This window comes from Gossypium raimondii, chromosome 8, assembly GCF_025698545.1.
Source record: "Gossypium raimondii isolate GPD5lz chromosome 8, ASM2569854v1, whole genome shotgun sequence".
Taxonomy (NCBI): Eukaryota; Viridiplantae; Streptophyta; class Magnoliopsida; order Malvales; family Malvaceae; genus Gossypium; species Gossypium raimondii.
In genome coordinates this window covers 11,643,754-11,660,017 of record NC_068572.1, presented here as the reverse complement: position 1 = coordinate 11,660,017, position 16,264 = coordinate 11,643,754, and the positions used below count along the sequence as shown (strand labels likewise).

General features: G+C 37.1%; 2 protein-coding genes, 2 non-coding genes and 1 pseudogene across 4 annotated transcripts; 3 read left to right on the top strand and 2 right to left on the bottom strand.

Moving 5' to 3' along the window:
- Positions 1 to 213: 213 nt before the first annotated feature.
- LOC105790810 (uncharacterized) lies at positions 214 to 975 on the bottom strand (annotated as a pseudogene).
- An 8,718-nt stretch (positions 976 to 9,693) lies between these two features.
- On the top strand, positions 9,694 to 10,578 carry LOC105793142 (uncharacterized). Its single transcript, XM_012622069.1, has one exon. The coding sequence runs from the start codon at positions 9,694 to 9,696 to the stop codon at positions 10,576 to 10,578; it is 885 nt and encodes a 294-aa protein (XP_012477523.1).
- Positions 10,579 to 11,633: 1,055 nt separating this feature from the next.
- LOC128032309 (small nucleolar RNA R41) lies at positions 11,634 to 11,731 on the top strand. Its single transcript, XR_008188436.1, has one exon. It is a non-coding gene; the product is annotated as a small nucleolar RNA R41 (small nucleolar RNA).
- A 66-nt stretch (positions 11,732 to 11,797) lies between these two features.
- Positions 11,798 to 11,875, top strand: LOC128032310 (small nucleolar RNA Z155). The gene has a single exon (XR_008188437.1). It is a non-coding gene; the product is annotated as a small nucleolar RNA Z155 (small nucleolar RNA).
- Positions 11,876 to 11,885: 10 nt separating this feature from the next.
- On the bottom strand, positions 11,886 to 15,833 carry LOC105790809 (metal tolerance protein C1). The gene is made up of 12 exons (XM_012618580.2): positions 15,322 to 15,833; positions 15,161 to 15,230; positions 14,927 to 15,024; positions 14,605 to 14,741; positions 14,388 to 14,503; positions 13,773 to 13,869; positions 13,247 to 13,331; positions 12,998 to 13,060; positions 12,723 to 12,828; positions 12,437 to 12,582; positions 12,273 to 12,364; positions 11,886 to 12,179 (listed from the first exon to the last, which is right to left on the bottom strand). The coding sequence occupies exons 1-12, from the start codon at positions 15,679 to 15,681 to the stop codon at positions 12,059 to 12,061; spliced, it is 1,491 nt and encodes a 496-aa protein (XP_012474034.1). The 5' UTR covers positions 15,682 to 15,833; the 3' UTR covers positions 11,886 to 12,058.
- Positions 15,834 to 16,264: the final 431 nt, after the last annotated feature.

Genomic DNA, 16,264 nt, shown 5'->3' with positions numbered 1-16,264 from the left:
TATTTTTCTAGCTTTTTCCTTTTTCTTCGCATTTTCGCTCTGTTTTATCTAAGCAAAAGAAGAGAAATTTATTAATATCCAAATAAGTAATAAATAATAAAATAAAATAAAGTAATAAATAAAGTAAATAAAATAATAATAATAATAAATAAAAATTGAGTGCCTCCTAACAAGCGCTTGTTTAACATCGTTAGCTCGACACCTTTATTGGTTCTATGGTGGTTCCAAATGGAATTTCTCAACCGTGTAGGCTTGAAAATTCTCGCAAAATGGCTTCAACCGCTGGCCATTGACTACGAACCGCTTTCCAGATTCTTCACTCTCTATTTCAATCGCTCTATGTGTGAACACTTCAGTAACAATAAAAGATCCTTGCCATCGTGATCGAAGCTTACCTGGGAATAATTTTAACACGGAGTTATAAAGTAAAACTTTTTATTCTACTGAAAAATGTTTCAGAGTTATTCTCTTGTTGTGAAACAACTTTGTTTTATCTTTATAAATGCGAGCATTCTCGTAGGCATCATTGCGAGTTTCTTCTAACTCTTGGATGTCTAATTTCCTTGCCTTTCCTGCGGGTTCTAACTCCATGTTACATTGTCGAATGGCCCAATAGGCTTTATGTTCCAATTCGACCGGAAGGTGACAAGCTTTGCCAAAAATAAGTCGATACAGGGTCATGCCAATCGGTCCCTTATACGCAGTCCGATAGGCCCAAAGTGCGTCATTTAGCAGAAGGCTCAAATCCTTTCGGTTGGGACGAACTGTTTTCTCCAAAATAGTCTTGATTTCCCTGTTTGAGACCTCGACTTGACCGTTCGTTTGGGGATGGTAAGTCGTAGCTATACGGTGGTGGACTTCGTATTTTGCCAACAGTGCCTCCATGACCTTATTGCAAAAGTGGGTGCCACGATCACTGATTAGGGCTTGAGGTGTGCCAAACCTGGAAAAATAGTTCGTTTTAAAAACTCCACAACAGTTTTGGCATTATCATTGTAAGTAGGCTTTGCTTCTATCCACTTAGAAACATAGTCTATTCAAGAATTATATATACATTGCTAAATGAATAAATAAATGGGCCCATGAAATCGATGCCCCATACATCAAAGATTTCGCATACATGAATCGAGGAAAGGGGCATTTGATTTCGTTTAGTGATGTTACCTGTATGTTGGCACCTATCACAAGACTTACAGAAGTTATATGCGTCTTGAAAAATTGTGGGCCAATATAGCCCACATTCTAACACCTTATGAGCGGTTCGCTTAGGGCCAAAGTGACCTCTGCAAGCTTCAACATGGCAAAAATTAAGAATAAAAGTTACATCAGTTTCTAGAACACATCTTCGTATTATCTGGCCTGAACAGTGTTTCCACAAGTATGAGTCATCCCAAATGTAATATCGAGCATCGCGTCTAAGCTTGTCCCTCACGAAACGTGCTAACTTAGTGGGTAACAATCCTGTGGCTAGAAAGTTTACTATATCTGCATACCATGGGAGATGTGCCTCGGTCGAGAATAGGCTCTCATCAAGGAATTCTTCCTTAATAGGGATGTCGTCAAGAGATACTTTTATTCTGCTTAAGTGGTCAGCCACTAAATTCTCGCATCCCCTTTTGTCTCGAATCTCGATGTCAAAAAAATTCCCATATATAGTAAAATCATCCATAAAAACTTCGATAATTTTTTCCACATATTCAGAAAATATACTCATCATGCATCTTTAGAAGGTGGCTGGCGCATTGCAAAGACAAAATGGCCTTCTTCTGTACGCAAATGTACCGAATGGGCATGTAAAAGTGGTATTTTCCTGGTCCTCCGGTGCAACTGGAATTTGAAAGAAACCTGAGTATCCATCAAGAAAACAAAAGTGAGTTTTTTCGGCTAATCTTTCGAGCATTTAATATATAAAAGGAATAGGGGAATGATCTTTTCTAGTGTATGAGTTCAACTTTCTGTAATCAATGCAGCATGCCACCCATTTTGTACTCAGGTAGGTACCAAGTCACCTTCAGCATTTTTCTTTACTGTCACGCTCGTTTTCTTGGGCACGACTTGTATTAAACTTACCCACCTACTGTCAGAAATAGGGTAAATTACATCAGCGTCCAGAAGCTTGATTATTTTCTTTTTTACTACCTCCATCATATTCGAATTTAGCCATCTTTGTGCCTCTCGCCTCGGTTTCATGTCTTCCTCTAAGTAGATCCTGTGTGTGCACGTCAAAGGGCTTATCCCTTTTAAGTCTGTAATGGTCCAGCCAATCGCCTCCTTATGAATATTTAGTATATGAACCAAACTTTCCTCTTCGTGCGTGGAAAGTCTATTGGAGACTATGACTAGTAAGGTATTACCGTTCCCCAAAAATGCATATTTTAGATGCTCAGAAAGCGGTTTCAACTCCAACTCTGGTGCCTATATAACAGAAGGTAACAGTTTAGTATTTGGAGATAATAACTCATTAAGTAATTCAAATTTATCAAGTTCATAATTATCTCCATAAATTAACTCAAAATTCTCTTCCATTAAAGTGTCAATTATGTCGATACGATTTACGCTCAAGATTTCGCTTGGATGGCTAATGGCTTCGTAGACATTAAACTTTACGATCTCTCCATCAAACTCCATCGTGAGAGTTCCACTTTGAACGTCGATTTTAGTACTAGCTGTACTAAGGAACAGTCGACCCAGCAGGAGATCTGAAGATCCAGGAGTGCTATCCTCCTTCATTTTTTTCACATAAAAATCTGCAGGGAAAATAAGCTCGTTAACTTTTACCAGAACATCCTCAAGGACTTCTTCTGGATGCACGACTGACCTGTCCGCCAATTGAATGATAACACCTGTTTTTGTCAAAAACCCCGCATTAAGTGATTTATAAATAGAATATGGCATTACATTTATAGAAGCCCCTAGATCACACATAATCTTCTTAATTCCCAGATGACCTACTTTGCATAGTATTGCAAACGTGCCCCTATCCTTGCATTTTGCCGGTATTTTTCACTGTAACACTGAGGATACAATCTCACCAATATTCACACTTTCATTACCAGTTAATTTTTGCTTGGTGCAAAGCTCTTTAAAATTTAGCATACCGCGGTATTTGCTTGGTGGCGTCCAACAGTAGAATGTTGATCTTCGATACTGGTTGAATCGTTCTAGAAATAGAGGTTAAATTTTAAGTAATGGAGGCTTCGGTTGGACCTATTCTTCTTTTTCAGGTTTTTCTTGGGCGATTTCTTAGCCAAGATTCCTGTCAAGAATCGATTTTAATACCATTCCGCTTCGCAACGTCACTGCATTCGTATTTTGTCTAGGGTTTGGTTCTGTTTGGATGGCAGTTTCTCGATCAATGTGGTCAACTCTCTGATGGACGTATAGTTTTCTGTTGGAAATCTTTCATCTCTTTTTAGAAATTAAGAGTTTGCTGTTGGATTCGCTATTGAAAATCAAAAACATTAGTTGCCAACCTATTAACCATGGTTTCTAGAGAATTACCTGAACCTTGCGGCTGTTGCGAAAACCGATTTTGGTATGGCTGGTTATTTCATGGATTGGCCTTATTACTTAAGTTAGGATGGTCCCTCCACCCTGGGTTGTAGGTATTAGCGTAGGGGTCGTATCGCCTTTGTGGCGGCCTAGGGAAATTTTCCACAGCATCCAGATAGGTCATGGTATCATCACACAAACTGGGACATGCATCAGTTGCATGATCAGATGTAGCACTTATTTTGTATAACCGGGTTATCTTCGCTTTTTCTGCAATAAGAGAGTTCATCATATTAGTAAGTCACCAATTTTATCCTTTAAGGTTGAATTACTTAGCTGGTGAACCCTTCTAGGGGGTTCAGTATTGGCTCGAAATTGCTGAGAATTTGTAGCCATCGTGGAGATCAAGTCTCTCACTTGTTGGGGAGTCATGTTGACCAACGCTCCTCCACTAGCGGCATCTACCATATTCATCTTTATGGGCTTCAAACTTTCGTAAAAGTATTGGAGGAGAGATTACTCCGTTATACCATATTGTGGGCAGCTTGCACACAACTTCTTAAACCGCTCTCAATAATCGTAAAGGGACTCAGCTTTTTTTGCCTTATTCCAACGATCTCTCTTCTCAGTTCAGCTGCTCGAGACGCTGGAAAAAACCTATTCAGAAACAAACGAGATAGATCAGCCCAAGTTGTAATAGATCCAGGGGGTAAATAAAATAATCATTCCTTAGCGAAATCTGCTTAGGAGAAAGGGAAAGCACGCAATTTAAGCTGATCCTCAGTTACCCCTTGAAGTTTCATGCTAAGACAAACCATCTGAAACTCTTTTAGATGCTTGTGGGGATTTTCATTCTGCAACGCACGAAAAGTTAGCAGTAATTGGATTAGACCAGACCTCAACTCAAAATTGGTATCCACAGTAGGATACGCAATGTACAATGGCGGTTGTTCTATCGAAGCTTCGACAAGTTGTCGAATCGTTTGAGCCATTAGTTGGTGTGCTAGATTCGGGTTTTCATTAACCCTTGCGTTAAGCACTTCTTCTGGTGAGTCGACTTCTACTTTTTCACTTTCAAGTGTTCGAGTAGGGTTTTCGTTAACCCTGGACTCAGCTTTGCCGGTGACTTCGCTTTCTGACGGTGGGTTACTTTGAGTTCTAACCACCGTTGACTGTTTTTTTCGTAACTTTGTCTCCCTGCGATTGGCTCTAGCAGTCTTCTCAATTTCTGAATCGAACGCAAGAGTACCTAGAGCAGATCTGGTCATAAGAAACAAAAAACAAGATTACTACGTTGTCAGTCCCTAGCAACGACGCCAAAATTTGATGCGGTCGTTGAAAGCACCAAAAATATCCTATCTCTAATAAATAATGAAAAAGAATAGTAAAAGGGAAGTAAGGTTAAATCCTCAGGGACTGGATTTGCACAATATCTTATTCCGTGAAATCCCAAGTTGAATCTTATCCAAGAAAACATGTGTTCCTGGAAAAAAAATAAAAAAATAACAGAATTAAATGTTTGGATCTGGAAACGAAAAATAAAATAAAAACAGAATTAAGAATATTGAATCAAAAATTTGATAAATTAAAAATAGAGTTGAGAGAAAAGAAGTTCTTATGGGAGGTTACAGCCTTCAGTTGTCTCGTTCCGCCTTGGGTTCAATCCTTGGCTTTAGATGATCCTTCCCAAACTGAATAAGCTAGTTATAGTGGAAGAGGACGCCTACGACCACCAGCTCCAAGGATTTAGACTTACGATTTAATAGAACCTGACTCTAGCCAACAATCACTTCTATGGGATCGTCTTATGCTAGATCAACGCTTCTCAATGGCGAATCCCACGTCATTTTGTCTCTTAGGCTCGCCAACCCCTGGTGCAGTAAGCTAACGAACTGACTGTGCAACCTTCCCAAAACATACAAAGCGGCCACATTTGCATACGTTGAAAAGCTTACTTCTTAAGGGACATAGACGGAAGCGTCAGCCCCGTAGTGTAGAGAAATGATGAATACTAGGTGAGGAGGCTAAGTACAAACTCTAAGCCTCAAGAACCCTTTTTGGGGAATATCGACAACTTTCGGTTAGATGGGTTTAGTGGTTCATGGTTGTGGTGGAAAAGAAAATAAATAAAATAAAAATGGAGATTTTATTGAAAGGAAATATGAGAAGAACAAAAGCCTAGACTTTTGGGGAGAGAGTGTTTACAGAAAAAGATGGATGCCTTTTGAGTCACTTCACCCCCTATTTATAGTGCTGGGGGAGATAGTCTAATCCTACTTAAACTCCTAAAAGATAAATACCTTTAATTGAAGATAATTAAAGATAAATAAAATTAAATCCTAAAATTAAATAATCCTTAATAATTATCTTAATATTAATTATCCTAATATAATTAAAATAGAGTCTGATAGAACAAAACCTCTTCTTTTTGCATTTCAACCCTTGTTTCCTCCATGCTTGCACTTTTGGCACCAACTTTTTCTTGTGTCGCACATTGGCCCATTTTATCTCTAAATTTATGCTTTTGGCCCTTAATTTTATTTTTGCCTAAAATTTAGTCCCTATGAGATAAAATATCATAAATAGCTCAAATTAGCAGGATCATACTAAGAATAAATACATAATTAATACATAAAAATATGTTATTCTAGAGTGTTATCAGACTGATAGGTGGGCAAAAATGAAAATCGATGGGGAAAGCAGGGAGAGGAGATTTGGTGCTAATATAACCAATCGAAGTGATCATAGAGAAGAAAAGGGTTCGGATGGTCGCTTTGTTCAACATATAAGAAAGCCCATGGATAAGAGTTTTGAAGATAGGGTAGGGTAGTTTGAGGAAAGGATAGTAGGATCAGAGTTAGAAGATTTGCTTATGGAGTTTGTTGATGGGAAGAAGAGGCAAAGGTTTCATACAAAAGTGGGTGATTTTGCTAACAATAAGGGGTTATTGGAGATGGGAATGGGAAATGAAATATCAGCGGCCGCTAGCAAGCAGGCCAACTGGGCACAATAAAAATCTTCAGTTGGAATGTTTATGGTTTGGGGCAGCCACGGACCATTAGACGTCTCAAAAATAAGTTGAGACATATTCAGCCTCAAATTTTGTTTCTTCTAGAAACAAAGGTTACTAGGAATTGTAAGGAGAAAATTATACGGCAATGTAGGTTTGAGTATGGAATTGATGTCGATGTGGAAAGGACGAGACAAGGTTTATCGTTAGGGTGGAGGGAGGGGTTGAATATATCATTAAAAAGTTTTTCAAAGTCTCATATTAAAGTGGAGGAGGATGAGGGAATGATATGGCAATATGGAGATTCACGATTTTTTATGGAGCGCCTGTGGAGCATGCTAGAAAGGATTCGTGGGAGTTATTAAAGTATCTGAAGTGAGAGAATAATAAGTCATGGTTGATTCTGGAAGATTTTAACAAAATTCTGTTCTCATTTGGGAAACAAAGGGGAAGAATTCGAGAGGAAAGACATATGGTTGCTTTTCGGGAAGTGCTAGAAGATTGTGAGATGAGCGATTTGGGTTTTTCTGGGCAATGATACACATGGAAGAGAGGTAGGTTACCTAGAAATAATATAAGGGAAATACTGGACATAGAGGTAGCTAATCCAGAATGGTGGGAAATTTTTACAGGGTATTCGGTGAACCACTTGCAACATATCTTTTCTGATCATTACCCGGTGGTTGTGGATACAAATGGGGATGGGAGTTTACAATTTAGGGAAAGACAGTACCAATTTCATTTCAATGTTGATTGGATATTGGATAATGACTTTGAAGAGAGAGTTAAAAGTGGTTGGAACTCAACTGAGCAGAATAATTTGGTGAAGTTAAAAGAGATGGAAGTAAGCTTGAGCAATTGGGAAAAAATGAGAAAGTATTAAAGGAGCGACGAACGACAATTTTAAATTCTAAACTACTTGAATTAAGTGCAGATGAGATTAATGATGTAGTTTTGGCAGAGATTACAGAGATTAAACTGGAGTTGAATTTTGAAGCTGACAGGGAGGAATTATTTTAGGAATAAAGGGCGAGAATCAACAAGTTTCGGATGGGGGTTAAAAACACAGCATTTTTCATAAGAGTGCATCGAAAAAAAAAAGAGCATGATTAAGGGGCTGGAGAGTGATTCTGGGAGTTGGGTTAAAGATTTTGATGAGATATCTAAAATTGCTACAGGCTATTTTAAATATTTGTTTTCGTCAAAAAAGGTTAGCAACTGCGATAGATTACTCTCGGTAATATCACCATGTATTACGGAAGGGCTTAATGAGGAATTAATGATGGAATTTAAAGTAGAAGAGGTTGTTGAGGCAATGACAACCATAACTCCTCTTAAGGCATCGGGTAAGGATGGCTTTCCTGCAATATTTTTTCAAAAGTATTGGCATGTGGTAGGAGATGATGTTACTATGCATTGTTTGGATGTGTTAAATGGTCGACGGAATTTAAAAGAGGTGAATCATACAAACATTGTACTTATCCCTAAGGTGAATTCACCAAAAACTATGAGTCAATTTCGACCTATTAGCCTTTATACTGTAACATATAAAATTATTTCAAAGCTGTTAGTCAATAGGTTTCGTCGGATGCTTAACTATTGTATCGATGACACCCAAGGGACGTTCGTGCCAAAAAGGAAAATCATAAACAATATTTTTGTGGCATATGAAATCTTGCACTCTTTCAAAAGAAGAAAAGGGACTTTGAATGGTGGCTTTGCTTTAAAACTCGATTTGAGAAAAGCGTATGATAGGGTGGAGTGGTGTTTTTTGGAGAAAATGATGAGTAGAATGGGTTTTTGTGAGGATTGGATATCACTTATAATGAGGTACATCACTAGTGTATCGTATATAGTGGTGATTAATGGGGCATATGGGGATGCGTTCTGGCCTACAAGAGGGTTGAGGCAAGGAGACCCCTTAAGTCCATATTTGTTCCTAATTTGTGCTTAAGGGTTTTCGCGGTTACTTGACATGGCCAAGAGGGAAGGGAAGCTTTTTGGGGCAAGGGTGGGGAGAAGTGGTATTTCGGTGACACATTTATTTTTTGCTGATGATAGTGTGTTGTTTAGAAAGCCATCGATTAAGGGTGCAAATATTATAAAAAAATGTTATCAATGAGTATGAAACAGTGTCGAGACAGTTGGTTAATTTGACAAGTCTCTAATCTATTTCAGTGGGAACATTGGACAAGAAATGCAGGATCAGTGAGGAGAATCTTGGGAGTTCAAATTTCTAATAATCCAAAGAGGTATTTGGGATTGCTAACAATGGTTGGACGTAGGAAAAAGCATGTTTTGTTAGAATTAAAGAACGTTTTGTTAAGATGATGAATAACTGGAGTGTGCGCTATTTATCGTCCGGGGGTAAGGAGGTATTTCTAAAGTCCATTTTACAAGCTATTTCGATCTACGCGATGCAGTGTTTTATGTTTCCAGTTTCATTTTGTCGTGAACTTGAGAACGTGTAAGTTTTGGTGGTGTAATTCAAAAACCAATAAAGGCATTCATTGGTGCAAGTAGAGTGATATGTGTGTCCCCAAAGCGAAGGGGGGTTGGGTTTTAAAGAACTATCGACATTTAATATGACCCTATTGACGAAACAGGGGTGGAAAATTATTACGCAGCCTAATTGTTTGTTTGCACGAGTAATGAAGGCAAAATATTTCCCAAGAGGGGACTTCATGAGTGCAGGATTAGGTTCTTACCCTTCGTATATCTGGCGAAGTATCTGGGGAGCTAGACGACTCCTTGAGGAGGGGGTGGGTTGGAGAATTGGGGACGGCACTGCAGTAAATATTTGGAATGATGCATGGTTGCCAGGGCCTGAAAATGGTAGGGTGTACTGTCAGAATATTGATATTCGATATTCTAAGGTGTCTGATTTAATCGAGAGGGAATCTGTTACCTGGAAGCAAAATGCTATTTGTTTATTAGTTGGAGAGGAGCAGCTGAAAAGAATTCTTTTGATCCCATTGGCAAGCAATGAACCACATGATGCGTTAATTTAGAGAGACAATAATACAAGGATTTATACTGTCAAAAATGGATATAAATGGCTAATTACAATGAAAGATTCTATTATACAACATGAATTTCTATTTCAGTTCTTTAAAAAAATGTGGGCTCTTAATGTGCCAACCAAGATTCGTATACATATGTGAAGGGTTGCTAATGAATTTGTGCCCACGATGCATAACCTGAGAGCCCATAAGCTTATGGTGGATACGCTTTGTCCAATATGCCGAGCAGAAGAGGAAACGGTGAGCCATCTTTTTCGGGATTGCACTTTTACTCAACAGGTACAGCGGGAGTTGGGGGTGACTAACTCAACTACCAACAGAGAATCAAATTGGAAAAAATGGTTAGCATTAGAGTTTGAGAATTATAGTAATGAAGCATGTAAAATCAGAGCTATTTCTTTTTGGGCTCTTTGGTACAATTGCAACAGAATTTCCCATGAAGGGATAAGGGAGCGAGCACATGAAATTGTGAGGTTTATCAATGCTTATTATTCAGAAATAACGCAAATGGGTGAGATATTGAAGAATAGGCAAGAGACTAAAAGATTTGTGTGGGAACCACCTGTTGATGATGCTGTAAAAATTAATTTTGATGCTTCTTTTAATCAATATTCTCGAATATCATGTTCACTAGTCATTGCGCGGAATAAAGAAGGATTGGTGATGGCATCGTGTACTTACTCATGGGAGAATATTTCAGATCCGGTTATAGCCGAGGCAATGGCGTGTTTGCAGGCTGTTACTATGGCCGAGGAAATAGGTTTTCAAGATATATGTGTTGAGGGAGACGCGCTAACTGTAATTAGAAAACTAAACTCTACAAAAGAAGATAGATCATGTATTAGCAGTATGATTCAAGAAATCAATGGGAGAACACCCAATTTTAGAAGAATGTGTTTTAGATTTGTACCGAGGGAAGCCAATAAAGCGGTACATGGGATGGCGATGGAAGGATGGAGATATGATAACCCCCTATACTGGATGGAGGAAGTACCGCATGCAGTGGAAGGATTGGTGAACTGCGATAGGAGTGGCAGAGATGATGGCGGATAACTGGTTTAGTTGAGTCCGGACTTTGTGACGATTGGTCTGTCCGATGAACTCGAGGATTTTGATAGAGACTGGGGCCTGAAAGGTCAGAAATTGGTTGTTCGTGGGTAATCTGTCTCTTAAGTCGCTGATGCACAAACGATGTTGCTTAAAATGCTAGAGAAGAATGGGATTCTAGGCTTGGCTTTTCTCTTTGTTAAGATTGAGTTTGTTTGGTTTCATTTCCAAGTTTGTGTCTGTTCTGTGTGCTTTCCATTACTTTTTGTTTTGTTTTTGTGAGTTTCAAAGCATTATTTTGGTGATCAATTAGGGATGGACAGTTATAGGGTCATTAGTTTTAAAGCCTATAAATGAATTACTTTCTATTTCTATTAATAGTATCAGCTGGCATTTTCAAAAAAAAATAATAATAATATTGTTAGTATAATATTTTATATTATTTTGGATAGTTTTGAATAAATGATAAATATGATAATTTGAATATTTTTTAAAAGATAGTTTATTTAAATTTTTAATTAAAATAATTTCAACTTAATATTTTCTATGTTAGCGATAAGTAATTATCTAATTATTTATTCAACACCTTTTTTTCTTTTTATTAAAATTTTATATTAAGTCAAAAATTAGAATGATTATCAAACATAATTAAAATATTAAATATTTTATTTCAATTAAAATGATTATTGTATAGAAAAAGTCCATTTCAAAATTAAATAAATAAAATAAACAAATGAGCTTTTTAACTACGAAGAAGCTAAAGCTCAGATTATGAAGGGATCCCTTCAAAGCCCAAACCCAATTAGCTATCCGCCGACTCCGAGAATCGAAGTTAAGCATGCCCCTCACCAACGCAACCCCTAAACCCTAATTTTGAATTTTTCTCTATTTATAGTTACGCCCGCAGCTGAAGCAATTGCCGTGGAATCGCTTCTTCTTCTTCTTCTTCTTCTTCTTCTCTCTCTCTCTCTCTCTTTACATTTTTTTTTCTTCTCCAAGTGATGAATTTCTGAAGCTTTGATTATCTTTTTTTCTGGATTTGTTTTCAATAACAGAAGATGGGGGAGGCTGTGATGTTGAAAACTACCTATTTTATGAAGGGGGTTTTTTCGCCCTTTTGTGATTAGAAAATCACCAATGGATCCTTCTGAGCCTTCTTCCTCGCTTCAACTTCACTGTCTTTTTATTTATTTATGAAAATATATATTATTACCTGATTCAGAGCCATTGAAATGATGATATCCTTTTCTGAAACAATACAATGTAGACTAAAAAAATTCAGACTACAATTATCTGATCATTTTGGCTCTTAATTTTATATCAGTTTTCATCTCCTTTTTATTTGTAAGCAAATCAAGATATACCAATAGCAACAGTAATTTCTTTTCTCTTTCACATTTTGCAAAAGTGGGGAACAGTAGGGCAAAGCAAACTAGGTTTAAGGGTAGGGCAGAGAAATCTGGTTTCTTGAATATTGGAAGTTTTGTTAAATATATCTGAATTGTGGAATTGGGCGTCCCAATCTCAGCTGCAGGTTGACATGAACAATGTTTGAAGCTGCCTTCATTATCTCCTTCTCTGCTTCCTTCGCTGTGTCCATGGCTTCGCTGCATTTACGCAAACATTTATATTGAATTTGAACCTCCAAGGCAAAATCTGAACAAATTATGAATCTAAAACGAGAAGGAAAGCTTGTTTACCGGATCATAATCTCTGGTGGCATGGTAACCTCAACTTCAAGTACCATCTTCCCTTGCAAGGTGTGTTGGGTGATGCGCTCGACCTTAAATTTCTGCAAGAATTCATGTAACCTTGAGAGCTTAAAATCAGGTTTGTTTATAACATAATGAGAGGATAGACGTACCTTTGGAAACTTTGATGAGAGAATATGAGAAACAATTGCTTGAACATTCCCTTCACCGACAGACATGTTACTATTCTGTTCCGTGATTGTCTTCGAACCTTCATTTTGGTCCATTACATCAGGGGAGAACTCTACATAGGCAGGATCTACAATTTCGAAATGGAAAAAAGAGAGTTGATCTTTAAGCCAACAATTTGGAAATGCAAACAGTGTTTTTACAGCCCATAGGTAATGTGACTACCACAATGAAAAGTTGGTTTAGGGATGAACTAGTCATGTAACATACCAATGTGTATGAAAACTTCGGTTACTTCGGGGTGGGATTTATGAATTTGGTGACGAACATTTTCGCCAATGCCATGTGCAGCACTAACACTAGAAAAGGGATCAACCTGCGGGTTGGAAGAATAAGAGAAAATTACTTAGTAATAGGCGATATTTTATAGCCAAATAAATAAAGACCATATACTCAATTTAGCAAAAGTTAGGCGAAGTTTATACTTTTCAATCATGCCCTCTTTGCAATACTCATTGGCAGTAAAAAATATGCTAAAAACTCACCACAATATGTGCATCAAGGTACAGATTAGAACCAGCTCTCCTTCCTCTCATTCGATGGCATCCCTACAAACAATTTTGAACAAGTTATGCCAAGAAAGAAAAAAGAATAACTCAGTTGTACATTTCACCAAATGCAACAGGCCAACAAATCATGATACGTTAACTGATTACGTGAATTTACTGAGATTTATTTTACATTTAGAGCAGTATCTGCTATTAACAGATATGCAAGCAATTTTTGTTAGTTACCTTGACTCCTTTAACTTGTAGAATTGTTTGATTTATGGGCTCCAATTGTTCTGTAGGTAAGGCAGCATCAACGAGTTCAAGGACGCTACAAAGTTGCCCAAAAAGATATGTCAATTATGGAGTTTAGATAAATGTCATTATCATCAATAGCTGCGTCATAAGAATGCTAAAACACAGCTAAACAGGTGACATAAGAATGCTGAATGCAATCAATCAAAGATAATACGAACATGATAACATTAACCTGTAATGAAAACACAGGTATTAAATAAGTAAAATAAATGCAAAAGCTTATTAAATATACCAAATTTTCAGCCAAAAACGAAAAGAAAGAAAGCCTATTTTTTGTATTGATTGATGCCATTGACATTTTAGACCTTAAAGCAAACAGTATGCTTGACTATTTCCATACTGATTGATACCATTTACCTCTTGAATTGCTGCAATTGCTGTGAAAGCTTAAAATCTTAAAATAACACCACAACAAAGCAAACAATAAGAGAGATGGAGGCAACAGGCAATGCACCTCTGGTATCCAGTTTCCAGCCCAGCTTTTAGAATCATTCCTGAGACAACCAGTCCAGCAAGAGGATCTAAAAACTTTACTCCAAGAATAGAGCCTCCTAGATCACCATGGACAAGGCATAAGGTCATTCAGTGTTCACTCATATACAATTCAATTTAAGGAAATCCACATAAATCACTCATATACAATTCAATTTAAGGAAATCCACACAAAGAGACTTAAACATTCAAGGGAGAGAGACAGACAAGGGAGGTGAAACTCATTTAGTACGTATACAACAACCAACCCGCCAACGCAATATATATATATATAGAGAGAGAGAGACTTTAAAGGTAAAATGAACCTGAAGGAGTCATGTAAATCTCAGTACTTTACTTTTGCCAATAAAATAGAATAATTAACCAATCAGAAAATTCTTAACCAATAAAAAAATTATTTTCATTATTAGCACAACTTGAATCAGCAAAGTTCAGAGATAAAGAACAGCAAAGATGCTAAAGCTGCCTATATTCATTAGCTATCATTAAATTTAAAGCAAGGATTTAATTTCCCATTGCTTACCAAGCTCATAACAGGAAAACTACAATAATACATTCAAAAAAGAAGCCTTCTTACCAACCCCAATAAGTGCAACTACCGATGAAATCGCATCTGCACGGTGATGCCATGCATTTGCCATCATCAATCCACTACCTTGCCTTTCCCCAGCTCTTTTTGTTATCCAATAAAGCCTGCATTTTAACATATAGAAATCAATACCAGAAATCAGACATGCAAAAAAAGAAGTTAAAAGAAACGAAAGTAGAATAAAGCCAAAAGGGAAGCTCAATACCCTTCTTTAATACATATTGCTATAATGGTCATATTCAAAGCTAGAATAGGGTGATCCATATCAATTCCATGATGATGGCTATCCCCGTGAACCAATGAATGACCATTAACAGCTTCAGGAGCAGTGGACAGTAACCCCTGTATACAGAGAAGGTTAACTTACTGTGAGGTCCAATCTAGTTTCAATCCAAATGCAACCCCATTTTTATCAATCAATATATATTTCAGTTTTTTCTTTTTTTTCCCCTTTAACATTGAGTTCTATTTTATTCTTATCCTCTTTCAACCATAAGTTATAGGAAGAAAGACAAAACCAATCATACAATTAGGAGCTCTAAAGCATGCCAAGCAATTCCACTAGCAGTAGCCAAAAGCATACAAGAAATTCCCAGAGCTCCAAGAGTTTCAAACTTACCATGTCCTGAGAATAAAACAAGGACAATTAAGAAACCTAATAAATTTCTTTTTTTAAATCTTATAAGCATAACATTCATATTTCATAACTATGACCAAAAGTAAGGAAAATGGAGTAGCTTGTAGATACAATCATAAGTAACCATATGGGTGTTCTTTGTCCTTGGGCGCATTTGCGGCTTTGAATGACCATAAAGCAATTCCACTAAGAACCTACAAACAACACCAGCAAGCAAAAATTAAATTGCTCGACTTCCAAGATTCAATTAATTAAATAAACCTCTTACAAGACTTATGTTTTTACCACGTCCGATATCGAATGGGCGGCGTCGGCAATGATGGCGGTACTTCCAGATAAGTAGCCAGTTAAAGCTTTACTAGTAGCTAAACCGATATCCGCTCCCAGACCCAAGCGAAATATTTTCTCGCCTTCCTTGGTCAAATTGTGGTGGTGATCATGGTGACCATGAGAATGACCCAAATGCCACCGTCTGGGGATGTTGTAAATGGGATTATCAGAGAAGACCTGAGGAGGGTAAATTTGAAAATGGGGATTGAGCGACTGAATTATAATGGGGTTGGGGTGTAGATTTCTGGGTGAAGAAGAGAGTCTAGAGAGGTATGATCTGAACATGGGATTTAGATTTTGGAACCTGAATCCCATCCTTGTTTCAGCGGTTTTTGCTCCAAAATTATTGAGAAAGAAAATTGAATTTTCAGAAACTCATTTGTTTTTATAGAGAAGAGAAGGAATCCGGTGCTTGATTGGTGAGTTTTTTATTCCATAAACCACCCTTCATATCAGATCTTTGATTACTATAGTTCGCCAGCGTTTAGTCCACGCATCAATTTGTAGGCTATAAATGGCCACACGGCCCACAACAACAATATTTTTTGGTAAAAAGATCTCTCTGGTTCCTTTTAATTTCAATATTGAGCAAATCAGTCCTGCTAAGAAAAAACCAGAAAATTCAATCTTTATCAATTTTAAAAGCCAGCAACTAAAAACAATTAATCACAATGTTAAAATTTCCGTGAATTGCACATATTTTATATGATATAGTAACAGATTTAGTGCTCAAAGTTTATACATTTTGTCAATTTGATCTTGATTTAACAAATTTAACTTACAACATTTACACATTCTGTCAATTTAGCCCAATTCAACAAATTTAGCTCGCAACATTTCAAAGATTAAATTTCTTATTATATCAATTAAAATTATGTACAATTGATGAAAAACATTA

Bases quoted from the DNA above. Each gene is read 5' to 3' on its own strand.
- LOC105790809 (XM_012618580.2), bottom strand. From the start codon at position 15,681: ATGGGATTCAGGTTCCAAAATCTAAATCCCATGTTCAGATCATACCTC. The intron at 15,025-15,160 runs GTTACTTATGAT...TTTTATTCTCAG, and splicing joins GGACAAAGAACACCCATATG to GACATGGTAAGTTTGAAACT. The intron at 13,870-14,387 runs GTAAGAAGGCTT...ATGGTGATCTAG, and splicing joins AGTTGCACTTATTGGGGTTG to GAGGCTCTATTCTTGGAGTA.
- LOC105793142 (XM_012622069.1), top strand. From the start codon at position 9,694: ATGCATAACCTGAGAGCCCATAAGCTTATGGTGGATACGCTTTGTCCA.